This window comes from Cygnus olor, chromosome 3 (genome assembly GCF_009769625.2).
Source record: "Cygnus olor isolate bCygOlo1 chromosome 3, bCygOlo1.pri.v2, whole genome shotgun sequence".
Classification (NCBI taxonomy): Eukaryota; Metazoa; Chordata; class Aves; order Anseriformes; family Anatidae; genus Cygnus; species Cygnus olor.
The window spans coordinates 72,252,718-72,269,367 of record NC_049171.1 but is presented as its reverse complement, the minus strand read 5'-3'; the positions used below and the strand labels follow the sequence as shown (position 1 = coordinate 72,269,367).

The 16,650-nt window shown below is 41.5% G+C and overlaps 1 protein-coding gene across 2 annotated transcripts in view; it reads left to right on the top strand.

Moving 5' to 3' along the window:
• AGPAT4 (1-acylglycerol-3-phosphate O-acyltransferase 4) overlaps nucleotides 1-16,650 on the top strand; it is an 80,020-nt gene that overhangs the window by 903 nt on the left and 62,467 nt on the right. The window contains exon 2 of one of the 2 annotated variants that reach the window (XM_040550674.1): nucleotides 15,014-15,244. The exons of the other annotated variant lie outside the window; for it this stretch is intronic. Within the exon in view, the coding sequence (XP_040406608.1) occupies nucleotides 15,067-15,244 (178 nt within the window). The 5' untranslated portion in view covers nucleotides 15,014-15,066. The remainder of the gene's footprint in view (nucleotides 1-15,013; nucleotides 15,245-16,650) is intronic. 2 annotated transcript variants of the gene reach the window in all.

The following is a 16,650-nucleotide window of genomic DNA, read 5'->3' as shown; positions in this document are numbered from 1 at the left end:
AACCTTGCTGCTACATGAAAACCAAAAATCCATCATAAGAGGCGGAAGGAGGTGAGAAACTCCGTCTCGCCGGCCCTCTCTGTCTTAAAAAAGCCCAAGAGCGTTTCTTCAAAAACAGCGATGCGTCCAGCCCAGGAAGTTGTACCAGGCGATCATAGCCTCAGCTTGTGCTTAAATCACTTTGCACTGAGAGCAAGTTGCAACAGACTTAAAAGCTACTGGAGCAGGGAAACAGTCGGGGTACGGAACAATGTAAGCACGAGTTTGCAGCTTTCTTTCTTTACTAACTTCTCACGTGAATGACAACATTACTTTAAACACACAGTGATTTGCGTATAATGTGCCAGGACTGCCTTTGTATAAATACTGACCACGTCGGTCACTAGGGTAGTTGGTGTGCTGTAAATGTTTGCTGTCATTTACTGCCCAGCAACTTTCTCTAGGTGTTTGCGTCTGGTCTAATGCTGTGTTTTTCCAACTACTTTCTGCTGTACTACAGATGAAAATACAGTTTGGTTCATTTTAGGAAATATATGCATAGCTTTGCTTTTTCCTATTAATGTTCTGCATAACCATGCCTGAATAAGCTGTATCTAAAAATGAAACTTTAACCGCATGTTTTGGAAGACAGAAGGCCAGGATTCACATGGAAGAATATATCAGAATATACGCCTGCAATGAACAGAGGAAGCATTGTAAGCTGCTGGTGGATAAAGATTGCTCTTAAGCAAAGTTTGGTTGTAGCATTAGTAAGCCTTTAAATATGAGGCTTTAGTAAGTGCTGCACAAGAAGCTGCAAGTGTTGTATTTTTGGAGTGGAGAAACTGCATAGAGGGGTCAGTGCTTGCCCAGAGTCACAGAAAAGGAAACAGCACTGTGCCTAGAGCATGGTAGTGGCCTGTGGATCCTGAACCCCAGTGGATGTCAGTTTGGTGGGCAGTTGTTCTGTTCAGCAAGTTTTGCTCTGTCCAGCCAAAATCATGAGGTGGTGGAACTGTGTTCAGCTTCTCTCTGGAGGGAGGTGTGCTTTCCTGGAGCGATGGTTGTGCATCAGTTGCAGTTGAATGTACTTACTGTACCATAAAGGAGAAGGGTTCTTGTGCAGGTGGTGGGTAAGAATCCTATGGCTGTGCACTGTCTTGCTGGAAAGAGGTGGTTTCTTGTTTTCTTTTCTAAACCCTGATTTTATTACTGGAGGATGAAGGCTGTGAAGAGTGCTCATGGAAATCTCTTCAACCCAGGAAGGCACCGTTATGACTGGTCTGAGGTTAGCAAATGGCATTCTTGTGCTGCACGCGTGCTTGCGGCCCTTAGAACTTGTATTAATAATTTGAGCTTAAATTTTAATAAGTCAAACATCTGCTGCTTGGTGTAGAAGAACGCTTCCCTAACCAATTGCATTGCTGCTGCTGCTGGTACATCTTGGTAAGGGAGGAGAGGAACAAGAGAGCAACAATGCATTTTAGTGTGCTGTGCTTGTGCTCTAGTTAGCAAATGCTTTTGAAGCTGTGGATCTCCCTAATTAGGGAGAACTTTATGCAGGGCAGCTATTTCCTTAGGTGTGCTTGATTGGATCAGTGGGATGCAATGGGATTGTCTGTAAGAAGACTGGGAAGGTGACTGGAGAGCAGTACCTGTACACTCATTTCATTTCAGCACTGGTACTGGGCAGCTGAAAATGTGTTTTGCTTCTGCTGGGGGCTGGCTTTCCCCAGCTGTGCAGTTTCAGGGGTTTGGGAAAGTGTATCTAGCAGTCTGTTGTTTGGTGGTCTTAGTCGTCACAGTGAGACATGAATGAGCTTACCCTGCTCGCCTCTGACTAACGCTCCTGTGCTTCTCAGAAACTGCTGACTCATTTCGTTTTCTTGCCTTTTTTCCCCTTTCCTCCTCCGGTTCCTCAGAGTAGAGATGTGGTAGTGTCAAGGTAAGGTCAGAAAAAGAGGAAATGGAAATAAATAAGAATAACTGTGTACAGTGGCAAGGACAAAGATGCTATAAAGACCCCTCTTTGATTATGTGAGGGAAAGACAATGTCTGTAGTGGATTTCCTGAAAAGGAACACGAACCGAGCATTAGAAACTGAGCAGAGTGGTCCACCTGATAGCAGTCTGCTCTTTGTTTTGAACTTCATCTTCCTAGTTCTGCGCCTCTGCTTTCACCTTCAGCCCTTCTGTCTGTTTCATTATATTCTGCCATGAAGAGCTTAACACAGAAATCATTTTCTGCTTCTTGCAAATGAGCTGACCTGGCTTGAGGTTTCTGTTGTAGCATAAATAACAGGAACAGGGAAAGATGATTAACCAGTTCTAGGCTGGAAGGGAATCAGAGGTAGAGGTTGCTGAGACAGGGCTTGCTTGCCAGAAGCTTTGGAGTTGCAAGCAGAGACTAGTATACTGATTGTGTGTTATGTCCGCAAAATTTCTGACATACTTGTCATACAATGTTATTTCTGGATTTCATTACTGCTGATTTGCTTTTTATATGATCACAAAGTCAAATTGCAGTCACGTTTCTCCATCAGGATCCAGGTGAATGGAAAGCTTTGCCTGCACAGTTTCAGTTGGCAGATTATGCAAGCTTCTTTCACCTGTCAGAGAACAGGAAAATGGCTAACTGAAGATCTGTTGTTAAAGACAGGAAAAGAAAATATTAGGGGAAATCTGTGTAGAAGTTACATATGATTTCGCATGAGAACTACTGTGTAAAAGTTAAATAATGTCCTGGTTCTCCCCCTTTTTCCCTTATAACCTCTTTCTTCACACATCGTTGTTTGTCTCTTATTACCATGCTTTTCAGCACTTTGGGAAATACCAGTACTACAGATGCTGCTTTGCACTTCTGGAAGGTTTGAGGCACTCTGGGTGTACCAGCCTGCTCTTGAACTTGAATCATTCAGTAGGTTTTCCCCCTTTGTTACAGGTTGTCTGTCAAGGGTTAACAATGCTTTAGTTAATCTTATGGTTCCGAGGATATATTTAGACAGTGCTGAAGCTTGCATAGACACATTTTTTTTCTCCTTGGTCTGATACTAGTGAAAATTACATTAAAAACAATGCAGTAACATCAGTCTTCAATTCAGCAAACAGTAGGCAGCAGAGATACCGCTATCTTCCCTTAACTTAGAAATGTAAAACAAGCATCTAGAGCGCCAGAGTAATTGAAAGAAACAGTCCTTTCGTGTTGCCCAACGGTGGTAGGGATGCAACACGGTTATAATAAGATAGATAAGAAAGATAACTAGGAAAGAAAGTGCTGTTCCCAAATTCATTCAGCCTTTGGTGTGTTGCTATTTAGTTTTTACATGCCTATGCATGGACCTCTGAGAGCGTGTATAAGTACTGCATTTCACCTGAGAGGGAGACAGAGAAAAGCTTCATTCTGAAATTAAGCCTTGTAAAACTATCCCAGATTTATTTGAAGTTACCGGGACAAATGCTGAAAGCCAGGCTTCTGAAAGATTTAGACAACTGAAATTGTGCAGAGAAAATCCAGGTTGGTGTTGACATACCAGATACTTAATTTCTTCCTTACAAAGTTTGTAAAAATGCTACCCGATTCTTACCAGCCTGCTTAGGAACTCTGCACACTTGCCATCCAGTGGAGTAAATGCTATTGGATGAAGCACTCTTTTTAAATGATTTTGCTGGAAGTCTAAGATGGCTTTGACTAGCTGCGGCTTTAGGTACTGAGAATACAAGTACATTGATTAATTGTATCACATTTGGCTGGTTTTGAGGGATAATGTTTTCCAAATAACAAGAGCCAGTGAAGCTTGTTGAGAGATTTCTTTTGGCTTCAGCAGGATTTGAATCAGGTCCAAAACGAAACTTCCCCCTTTATTATTGGACTTGATAAAACCAGTGTCTGTGATAAAGGCTTTTATTCTTTGAAGTTCTCAAATTAAATCAGTCTGTTAGGGGACTGATGATTGGGGGGGGAACAAGGAGGCTGAAAATATTCTGGGTTCACAGTGTAGCAAATCTGTTCAGAAGCAGGTGTCTTTGAGGCAGAGGTGAGTGAAAACTGGTGTGGAAGATGATCGCTGAAGCACGGGTAAAGCAGTTACCACTGTTTATTTGGATTTTTACCTGGCATCTGAATATGTGATTGCTTTGTGTGTGGGAGCAGCTGAGCCTTTCACTGAAGCCAGGATCTTATTTTTTTTTGGGACCATGCCAAAAAGATCTCAGCTATAAGATGAACGCTTTTCTAAGTATTGGATGTTACTTCCCTGAGGCAGAAGTTGGTTTTCTTTGAATAGACATCTGGAAGCTTCCCTGCCACATGCATCCTCCAGTTAAACTGTTTTCCACAGAAAGAAGCATTAGAAAGTGTAATAAATAAGTATTTACTTTCCTGTGAATTCCCATCTTGGTGTGGGCTACATCTTGTGTATGCAGTGCCATTTCAAATTTTGGTATGTGGTTTTCATAAAGGAGAAATTCAGGTACTTTATACTCACTTTATACTCTTCAGTGTCATGTGCTAGCATACAGCCAAATTAAATTAATACTTGCAGGTGGAAAAAAAGGTCTTGTTAGACAAAAAAGAATGTTTTGTTTAACGTTGTCTCAGTATTCAGAGGACATTAATGAATGCTGTTTCATATTAATTAAAAATATGCAAATGGCTTAGCTGAAGGAGACAGTCCTTCAAGACTACTGTCACAGAAGATTTAAAAAAAAAAAAAACAAAAAACTAACAGTTCGTTTGGAGTTGTAATCAGGTGGATGGCACTTCCCATATCCAGCATGGCTAATTGTGCCTCATGACTCCTACTGGGGGCTTTTGGATGCCCTCACACAAGATGTCGGTGCTGTTCCCTCCTGCGCCTGCCGTGAGCAGGGTCTTTGTGGCCTGGCCTGGTCTGGGCAGCCGGCAGGCCTGCAGCCAAGCTCGGCTCCTTGTAGGCCAGGGGGGACTGCCACCATAATGGTGGCACTCAGTGACTTCTGAACTCAGTGAGTTCTGCCACATCTCTGCCATTTTCTGTGGTTTTTTTTTCAAGATTCAGTTTTCTGTCACAAATCCTATATTGTTCATTAGCTGCACTTTCTGGCTTTTTTATGTAAACAAAACAACAAAGTCACAGAGGTTAAGAATTAGACTTATGGAAAAAGGCTTAAAGAGGCTACTCAAAATGTAGGTCTACTAATGTAGATCTACTAAATGTAGATCACAAATCCAGAAAATATAACAAGGTCATTTTATGGGAGTGTACTAAGGAAATAAAATTATCCTTTTTCTGGTGCTGGTGGCTTTTATTTTATGATTGTTGTAGCTGAAACATCTAGCAAATGTCTTTAATTCCTCCTCGGACAGGAACAGTGGTGGACGTGTATGCCTGTGTGCATGTGCGCACAGTGCTGTTAGTTTGGTACTGAAGTTACACCTTCTAGCTTATGATACAGTCCCACTTAAATTGCTAAATACTTGTCTCCCATTTCTTGAGGAACAGAGAAATGAAGGGAAAGAGTTCATTAGGTCAGCACATACACCCTGGTCTGAGCCATCCCCTACATTTTTACCTCTTACACTGCTGCCGCTGAAGAGCCCAGGCACCTTGGGTGTGTCCTTTCCCTCTCTGTTCATACCTGGCCTTTCAGAAACTGTTGTGAGGGAAACTTGAGCGCTGGCAAGAAGGCAATTAAAGGAGTATGAAAAGTACTATTTTGTGCTGAAAGCCGGAGCCTAATGACTGGGCTGGTCGTAGTTCTGGAATTGGCTCTGCCATTGGTTTGCCACATGACTGTCTGGCTTTGCAACAGCCTTGTTAGTTCCTGGTGTGTTAGATGGAGGTAGGAAGACAGATCTTGTCAGGCTCATTGAGTGGTTGGAGCTTTTCCTGGATTTATCCACCCCTTTCATCCAAAAGAGTTAACAAAAATCCATACTGTTTTCTAAACCTATCTGTAAAAGGTTTGATTTCCATATATACGAATGGAGTTACTTATGCTAGCAAGTTTGTTGAGTGGATGTGAAACTTCCCTGCCTGCACAGAACTGTGTGTTAGTGTTGTAGAAGACTGTCTGTTGCTGACCTGAAGTTAGGGGGGTGATAATTTTGTAGTCTAATTTTGTACCTAGCTAACTGTGGGTAAGAAATTGAGTATTAAGTATGTAAAGTTTAAATTAATCCTTTGACCAGTGTTTCCTTGGTGCCTCACACCTAAAGCTGTTATGAATTTAGGGAAAGTATTTCGTCTGCTGAGCGTATAGGCTGTTCCCGGACCTTGTGTTGACCCCTTGTTTTGTTGTGGATGTAATTTACAACTCTTTAAGACAAGATGACAATGATCAGTGTTTGGCAAGTAAAAACATGAGTCTTGTAGGAGAGGCCTCCTTTCTAAAGCTTATCTCTCATCAAAAGAATGTTTGGGCTCCCAGCACATTTTTTTTCCTTTTTTATTTTTTAAGGCATCCCTGTATTTTTGCCAGCCCTTGAATGAGCCTTTGTCTGTTGCCCCCCGTCCCCTCCCAGCCCTATTGTTCTGGCTCTTCTAAAAGAAACATTCTTGTAATAAGCACTGGAGAACAGTAGCTACTCCTGTGTTGCATTTATTCCTGAAATACCCAACACAGAGGTGATCAGCCAGAGTGGTATGTGCCCTTGAGGCTGGTTAAGTACCATGACACCGGTGGCAACATCCTGCTCTACTGCACCTCCTGCCTCCTTAATTTTTATTTTTTTCACACATGTGAGTGATGTTGTAGATCTCACCATTGAGATATTTCCCACAGACTGTACACTGAGGGCCAGTGGCTTAATGAGATTGACTCGGATCTCTCTCTCACATGTGCAATTACCTTATACAGTACCTTGAGTGTTCAGTACAGAAATTCATACATCATCAACACAAAAGCATATGTACAAGCATATATATGCACAAAGATTTGGTTTGTTACAGACATTCATATCCTGTTGTGTGACAAGCCACCTGTACTTCAGCAGCAAGCCAGATCACTCACTGAAGAATCTTGGTAGAAATGTGTTTTAAAGGTTTTGATTATTTTCTTTCTTTCTTTCTTTTTGGAGGTGGAGAGTGCCAGATGTCAGTAATATCTGTGCCTGGTTACCTTGACTAAGCACTTAATATTGCCTATGGTGACTTGAGAGCAAGTATTAAATTGGCTAAAAGTGCACGATAAAGATAGTTGTCCTGGACTGTTTGTTAGTTACCCGAGTTACTTCTCAGGAACTGTCCAGGTCACCTATATTTGTGTGACAGTCTAGCTCACATCCTGCTTAGATTCTCAATATATTTTCTTGTAAGTCTGTGTTTGCTGTTCAGTCCTGCTCTCTTGCTCAGTCTCTGAATTGTGTTTATATTGCTCTTATTGACAACACAAGTAACTTGTATTGATGGACCCAGAGACAGTAAAAGAGGAAACAGGGACTCTGTGGTATCCAGAACTGAACTCTGGGGCTCAATTCTGTTAGACTCCTTCTGGTCTGAAGAATCTTAATGCAGCTCTTTGTTTTATTTTTCGCAAACAAAGTACAGATAAGTGTGCTTTGGAGAAATATATATGTTTGAATGTATTAAGATGCAGGAACTTGGGTGGGGAGGAACTGCAGAGCAACACCTGACATGCTGGACAGAAGCAACTTGCCTTCTGCTGCTGTTCTTATGAGCTTGATGTTCTGCTTGATGTTCACCCAGGCACATTTTTTGAGTAACTCTGCAGGGGCCAGGAAAAGAAATGCTTAACTTCAAGGAGTTTACCCTCTTCAAATAAATGCTTCCTTCAAGATGAAGCTCTGATGGCCCTGTGGTCCCTAAACACAGCACCCCCAGGAGTTCTGTACTGCCTTGTGTTTAAGCCCAGCTCCCTATGGTGCCCTTGTTCAACTCCCTCCTCCCTGAATATTTCATGCTCCTAGAAGAAGGAGCAAGATTGAACTACTTCTCACATGAACTTGGGCAGTGGTTCCTCATCTCGCACATTTTGTTTTCAGAGTACTTATGTTTCTCCCTGGTTGCCAGTACCCCCTGTATAATTCCTTTCTATGTGGTAAGAGACCAGCCAGCACTGAGACCGTCAGGGCAAACAGTAGCCATGTGGTGTGTTTTACCAGCACACAGTTTGCGTGCATGGCCAAGGAACTCATGTCCTGGTAGGCATGAAGGGCTCGCATAGCTGTCTTGCTCTGACATTAGATCACAGCAGGAAGAAAATATGAAAGGGGAAGGGAGAACCTTATTATACTCTAACCACTTCAAAAACTCTTGGGTTACTTTTGTTTCTTTTGTTTGGACTCTGTTATGCTAATTATCTTTGTGCTCAATAGAAAATAAATAAAAATTCAGTTTTATGGTGTGGTGGTTTTTACACTGATTGTTAAACTCCACTATACCACTCACTCACTCCCCCTACTCAAAGGAACAGTGGGGAGAAAATATGATGTGAAAGGACTCGAGGGTTGAGATGAGGACACGGAGACACTCAACAATTACTGTCACAGTCAAAACAGACTCAGAGTAGAGATTAATATAATTTATTGCCTATCACTAGCAGACTAGAGCAGTGAGAAACTAAAAGCAAACTAAAAAAAAACTTTCCTCTACTCCAAGCGCCACAGGGGAATGGGGGCTGCAGTCAGTCCCTGAGACTTTGTCTCTGCTGCTCCCTCACAGTCCCTCTCTGCCCCTGCTCCACGTGGTGTCCCTCCCACGGGATGCCGTCCTTCCCGAACTGAGCCTGCGGGGGCTGCCCACAGGCAGCAGCTCTTCAGGAACTGCTCCCACACGGCTCTATGCTACCACGGGGTCCATCCCCCAAGAGCAAACTGCTCCAGCACGGGTCCCCCACGGGCGGCAGCTCCCCCCAGACCCCGTGCTCCTGCGTGGGCTCCTCTCCACGGGCGGCAGCTCTGGCCCGGGGCCTGCTCCTGCGGGGGCTCTCCATGGGCCGCAGCCTCCTCCAGGCCACATCCACCTGCTCCACCGGGGGCTCCTCCACGGGCTGCAGCGTGGAGATCTGCTCCGTGTGGGACCCATGGGCTGCAGGGGGACAGCCTGCTCCACCAGGGGCCTCTCCACAGGCCACAGGGGAAAGGGGAACTGCTGCTGCGTGCCAGGAGCACCTCCTGCCCTGACCTTGGTGTGTGCAGGGCTGGTTGTCACTCCTCTCTCCCAGCTGCTTTTGCACAGCAGTTTTTTTCCCTTTCTTAAATCTGTTCTCCCAGAGGCCCAACCAGCATTGCTGATGGGCTCAGCTCTGGCCAGCGGCAGGTCCCTTTTGGAGCTGTCTGGAGCTGGCTCTGATCTGTCATGGGGCAGCTGCTGGGCTCTGCTCACAGAGGCCACCCCTGCAGCCCCCTCCTACCAAAACCTTGCCACATAAGCCCAGTATACATCACAAGTCTCTAAATTAGGTATCCTGAAGCTTGCTGGTAGATAGTGTTCATTCTTCAGCCTTTGAAACAGACAAATTGACAGATCTCCGTTGTAGCTGTGTATTACAAAATATGCAGTCAGGAATGCCTGACTTCTCAGAAAAACTGAAAAGCGTCCTGGAGTTCCCTTAACTGTAGGGAAAACGCTTAAGGTATGATCAAATGCGTCCCCAATGTGTGACTTTTCTGAGGAGGTAATGCTCTGGACTTTCCTTTGGAGGAAAGGGAAAAGTGATTCAAACCCTGATTAAGCATGAGACAAATAGATAATTCTTCCTTCAGACTTTTTTTTTTTTTTGTAGCATGTACAGATAAATACCCCTTGAAGGCCTATACACAGGTGGACGCGACCTATCTTATGCAGACTTTTGACACCCACTGGCAGGAAGAGAAGAGCTCAAGGGCTTCCTCTGTCTGCCTTGTCGATATATTCTGAATACAGAAGCATCGTTGAGTTTAACTCTGGTATGAGCTACTGCTGCTAGCTGTGCTGCTCTGATGGCAATTGAAAGTTACTTAGAGGCAGTACAGAAACTGCTGTAATCTGACCTGCGCTTGTTCTCATTGCCTTGGTCTCTGTATCTCATCTGTCCAGGAATCTGGTTTAGAGAAGAAAATGCAAGAATGGGCATCATCGTCATATGCTTGTTTTTTCTTAATTTGCAGCAGAGCATTTAAAACTTAAGCATTAGCACTTTATCATAGAGTAAATATGAGCAAAGAAATTTGTGCAGGTTTGAAACGTGCTTTTCTGAAAATAACCAATTGCTTTGCTGTCCTGCCTCAGGTTGTAAGTATGGACAGTATTAGGTTAGTCCAGATGCTGTCAGATAGATGCCGTGTGACTTTCTGTACTCCAGTCACTCTGTTTACTGCATAAACTTTGCGAAGGTGGGCAATAGTTTTTAGCTTCATTCTCATGCTTTCTGTAGAAGTGCAAACAGTTCTGGTCTTTAAGATATCCCTGGTTGTAGTCTCAAATGTCTTAGAGACTTCGACGTGCTACGCAGTGTTATTGTCAGCAGCCTCTGCCAGAAGAGTGGTGTTCACCTTGTGTATCACTAGTCTAATGTTGTCTTTGTCTTTGCAATGTCCTCCTGCTGATTTTCTTCCAAGCAGAAGGAAACACTGAGAGTAGTTTAAATAGAAAGAAGTGGATCTTGCTGAAGAACGGAACAAGGAGAAGGGAGAGGTAGAGTGAATGGTCTTGCAGTCTGCTTTTAAACCTGATCCTGTGACCTCTTAGTCACATGAATAGATGCTTGTTGACTTGTTCCCTAGACGGACATTTGAGGTTTGAGTCTTTTGTTTCATATCCAACTGAAAACTGTTATTAAAGAACATTCCTATCTGTTTTTGATGCTCTGGCTGGCCGTTTTCTCCTAATTCATTTTAAGGGGTGTTTGATGGAAGAGAGCTTCTTGGCAGCTCTCCGATCTTAATAGCTTCTGAGAAAATGCATTGATTGACTCTTTTGTTTTCAAAAGATTGCTGTAATTTTCAGCCATTATCTATAAGGAAATCAGTGTAATTTATTAAACTAGCATTTCGGATTAAGAATTAAAGACTTGATCCTTTCATCACTTAAACCAGTGTTATATTGATGTTACCCATGAGGAATTTCAGTAAGACAGAGCAAGTGGGAAAAGTTGCTACGAATTCTTAGAAAGCAGGCTTCTAGACCTCTTCCACGAGGTCAGAATTGCTTCTTGAAAATTAAATTTCTACTTTGTAGCCTTTACCAAGAATAAACTACTTTTCTTGGAGTTTTGATAATGGAAATAGTCCTATCAGTGTCGTATTCAAAAAAATCTTTGAAAGAATAAGCTTATGTCTGAGAAACAAAACACTTAGCTGGCACCATGTGTATAATGGGTTGCAAATTTTGTAGAGAAAATAACTTGAATTTAATCAGAAGAGAAAATTAATCTCTAGTCTCCCTACATTTCAGCAAAGAAAAATATGAACAGTGGCTCCAAATTCTTGTTCCTTTTTCTAGCAAGTTAGATTAGATACATTTCAATGGTACTGCTTACGTAGTTTTGGTTTGCTTTGAAAACGTTTTATGGAAGCTTTACAGAATTGAAACTTCATGACAGGTCTAAATGCAGGAAGAAATTAGTTTCAAACATTGCATTGTGGCTTTATCAAATTGTAAGACAGTAATTATGTTTTATCACAGTCATCTCATCAATGTCTCTTTTAATTCTGTGAAGTTTTGCTTTAAAGACCCAACATGAAGTAAATACTCATTACTCATGAAGTAAACGATGCACATAAATATAACATTTTAATGTAGTTTAACCACTCTTACAGTGGAAAAACCAAATTGATATACTAACATTCCGGTGAGTTCTTCCTCCTTCCAGACTCTGTCATTCAACTGCTTTTCCTCTTCATAAAGACTGTCAATCAGCTGCTTGCTACAGGAAAATTTTGTTGACCATATCAAATAGTGAGTTTCTATGTCTCCACTGTAAGTAGACAGTGCTTTAATTCTATTTCACGTGTGGGTTTTTTTGATCTGTTCCCTTCCTGATCTCTGGGAATTACATTAGATTAGAGTGATTCTGTGACATGGAATTAAACAGGCTAGCTAGCACAAAAAGCTTTTGATCAGTTTTAACCAAGGACAGTAGGATAACCCTACTTATTGGGTTTCAGGCACTGTACAGTCTTTTAAACCATCCACTCGTAGGCCACCGATCGCTCCCAATCAGAGAGTTTTAAATGATCTAAACCTGCTACTTGACAAAGTAAAAGAGTCAGAATTAGGGAAGTGAAATCCTTTATTCTTCACTGTAAACTTACTCAAAACTTGATTTTACCTTTTATTATTTTTTTCCCCTCCAGTGTTTGATTTTATCTTCAGAGTGAGACAGAGGGCTGTAGCATGAATCGTTACGATGATTCCTACGAGACAACATTTCTCATTCTACTTAGTTTTCAACGAAAACAAAGTCTTCGGGCAAAGCCCATGCTAATAAATTGTATGCCATCCTAAGAAACATATCTGTAGTGGAATGGTTGGTTAAAGCTGGAAAAGCTTTTTACAAGTATAATGACAGTGGTTACTACAATGAACACAGGCCTGCTCTGCATTTCCGAGGTACAGATGGTGTCTGCTTTGGGACTGAATAGTGCAGCGAGATAAAGGGAACAAAGTCTGTAATACACAAAGGGCACATTTTAACTGCTGATAATAGGCTTGGGACTGCCATAAACACTTGATATAAATCATTCAGCAACACAGATTGTCTTTCTGACTTTTTTTTTTTTTTTAGTGTTCCTTGTGATTGAAGACCTGGCTGAATATCTTCCCATCACTTTGTAGCAATTCTTGTGTGTGCTCTTTGCTGTGGTACGCACAGTCAGCAAGGGCAATAAAACAAACGTTTCAGGACACTGATCTAGACTCAATGCCTCATGTAATGGGGTCTCATATAAACTAAAAGGATAGGCATAAAGATTTGTTCGTCGTTTAATTCCCTGGGATGCTGACAGCTGCTGTTTTGTGACGACCTATGACCGGCACATTCAGAAATAGTCTCAGGACTTCCTCCCTGGGCAAACTCTCATGCCTTACAAGGAGAAACAGTTTAGGAATGGAGCAGGATGGCAGTACCTCCTCCTTAACCATATTCAAAATACTGGGGTGTTGATTGTTGAGAGATCGTGTCTTAATATTTTTTCTCCTGGCAAGTCTAGAGTTGGTGGTAGTGACGACTGCGGGGAGGCCAGTAAGGTTTTTGGTGGGCCAGAATACTCGGCAGAGGGTACTTTCTCTGGATTGGCAGCTGGTAGGATTGGATCGGTCCTTTCCAAAATTGTGCAGACCTTTTTAAAGTAATCTAAGAGTTGGTTTTCTGGAAACACTGCTGGGTCATGGGCTAGCGCTGTTATTGATGTTTCCTTTCTGGGTTTATGGAGTAAAACTGACAGAATTACAGTGTCAAGGAGTGATCGAACAAATTGTGTATATTGTGCATAGTCAAGCTTTTATTCTATTCCCAAAATCGACTCGTATTTAAATGTAAGGGAACAAGCCAAGAAAGCTAGAAGCTGCTGCTACCGTTCGGTTTGGGAGCATAGCTGGAGCAGCCTGCAGAGGAAGGCACAAATTCTGACATTAAGCTTTAAACCTTGCATTTACTTTTAATAGAGAGGAGTGAAGTGAATACATACAGGACCTTTTCTTTTTTTTTTTTGTAATAACCTTTTGAAAATGAAATGACTCGATGCCCTCTTCTGCAGAGGGGCAGAAAACCTGAATTCTTATCTTGCTCCGATAACATTGTAGTCTTAGATTGTGTGCATATCCTTGAACTTCAAGCGTACAAGGAATAATATTTAAATTGAATAAGTTACTCACATGCCTAAAATTAGTGTACTGCACTGTTTACTTGAGTGGATATACATGGCTGTGTATGTGTACTTAAAGACATTTTCTTGAGTAGACATGGGGTATGCTGACGAAAGTGATACCAGGAAATGTATCTGTTGTTTTGTTGTTGTTTGTTTGTTTATTTTAGTTTAAAACTGTGGACGTGTTAAATAATTTGTTCTGGGTTTCGTTGAAGGCAGTAGGACACCCAGTGTAGTGTTTTTTCTTCCCCAGTCAAGTAAAAGAAGAAAATACTGTTCTTACCCTTGCTATTCCTATGCATCTGTAGTTAAGCTCTCTAGCTTGCTGGTCTATTTTAAATAAGAACTGAATTCTGTGTACTTAAATCGCACAGGATCAATCATTAGGTAAATGCATCTTAACAAAATAAAGATCAGTCAGCAGTGTTCTGGACTTTCGTATGTGTACACAAGTAAAATAAACCTTTTCATGAAGGTATTGGAAACTAAATAAATCAGTCTTGAATAGAGTAAAACTTGGAAACAACTGTTTTGGGGTGTTTCATAATGTACCCTTGTGAAGTTAACCAGACACCCAAACAAAAACCGTTCAGCGGTGTGGAAGGTACTGGGGGTGTGCACACCCTGGTTTGTGGGGAATTTTATAAAATAGTTTTGAATGGGAAATAAGTTTCAGATTTTAAAAGTTCAGATAGTGTTGAAGAGAGGTGACGGGACTGTAATTAAAGATGTATCCTACTTTGGGTGTGGTACAAGTACCTGCTGTGATTAAGGTTTTTCGGATGAAGCATCATCAAAACTACTAGCAAACACTAGCAAACCTTTGTGAAGACTGAGTGTTTTTAAGACTTGCAAACTTTGGATCTGCTCATGAATATAGCAAAGACGACTGTATGTGTCTTATGAAGTACCAACAACTCAATTCAAAATATAAATGAATCGTTTTGCTCATATTTTAGCAATAAAGGCCTGATAGAGGAGTATTGCACTGCACGAAATGGAGTCTATATGCTCATGTGTTTTGTAGAATTAGAACTGAAACGTGAAAATTTGTTTCCAAAGTCAATGTAAATCGATTCAGAAATATGGTATTCTCTTTCCATGCTTACCTTTGCAAATATTGTAATCAGTCCTTCTAAACAAAGGGATTAAATTCACTCAGATGTTTAATGGAAAGTGAGACATCTGTAATAATCTGTTCACAGAAACAAATGCGCTCTGTAACCACTGATACTATTTGGTTTTGCAGGTTGTCTTCTGCATTTTGGGTCTGAAGGTACCCTCTTGCTTTCTCAGCAAATCATGGACATCGTTGGCTTTCTGAAGTCTCAGTTCATTTGCCACCTGCTGATCTGCTACATATTTATAGTGTCAGGACTGATCATTAACTTCATTCAACTCTTTACACTTATACTTTGGCCAATCAACAAGCAACTGTTCAGGAGGATCAACTGCAGGCTGGCTTACTGCATTTCAAGCCGTAAGATTTTATTTTTTTTTTTTTGTTTTGTTTTGTTTTGTTTTAGTTTTTTTTAAGCTACTTTCATATTTTGTCTTGAGGGAATGGTCAAAAAAAATCTGCAATAGATTTCAAAGTAACCTATATAAAGATCATTACTGCTTCCTACAGCCCTTGCATTTGTGTGAAGAGGTGTATGCTTTGTTCAAATGTGCTGTTCTGCTGAAATGTCGTGCTCTTTTATATTGGGATACTTGCTCGACTCAGGATAATGAAGAAAGACTGCCTCTCATTTGGATATCCATCATGTTCCATTAAGCCAAATGGGAAATATTGACCAAATAATAGCATAAGTTGCTGAGATGCATTATCTGGAGGCTTACAGTGTTAACAAGTCATTTCCGGTAGCACTTTCAATCTCTTTGTTATGCATGATTTTGTTTTAATCATTGTTCAGTTTTCATATGCCAATACTGCTCAGAAATAGGAAGTAACAGTAACAAAAAAAAGGAAAAACACTGATTCAATATACTGCTTTCTTAAGCTGGTTGCAAATTGTTGTTTGCTTGAATAAGCATTTCAGACTTTAAGCTGCATTCGTATGTATTTGGTATAAGCGTAAAGTGTATAATGTAGAACACAGCTGGTAGCCTGTAAGCACTGAAAGAAGTGGGAGTCTCGGGGGGGGAGAGGGGAGTGTGGGCTCAGGGTATTTATTACTTGTAGGAAGGCCAAACCTTTACAACTGTTGGAGATGTGACAATTCACTGACTGTTGACTAAACAGGTAATTCCAGTGGAATGACTGAGGTCTGTATGCTTATGTTTCTTCTTTGTTAATAGGAGGCTGGTGGAGTCTCCACTCATCAACAGTAGATTATCAGAGCACCTTGATAATATCAGTCTGTTTATATATTTGTTTCTGAAGAGCTATAACTTGCAGCTTCAGCACTGATTTATTGTGGTACAACTTCTGACTTCCACATAATTGCTATCAACATACAGCAGAGTGCAATCCCTCCAAAGCTGTTAAAAACACAGTAGTGTACCCATGTCCAGTAGCTGTGTGTGCACTGTTAAATATGTCCATGGTCCAGGGGAATTGCCCTGGGCCTTTCTGAATCTCAAAAGTGGGTTCTAAAACTGAAACTGTTACAAAGTGCATGCTTTCTGAGGCTCCCTAAAGATGATCCAAATGTGATGTCACTGTCAATGGTGAGTGGTTTCATACAGAGGAAAATAACCCTTCAGCACAGGGATGTTGAATTGTGTTGCAGAAATACCACGCAGTGGTTTATTCCAGCTTACCTACTCACTACTTGCGATATGAGAAGGGGGAAGCATTGTTAGTATTCATAATTAACTGCTTGATGCAGAAGTCTGCCACTCATCTCAAACTGGAGGCTGTTGGGGATTAATCTCATCAGT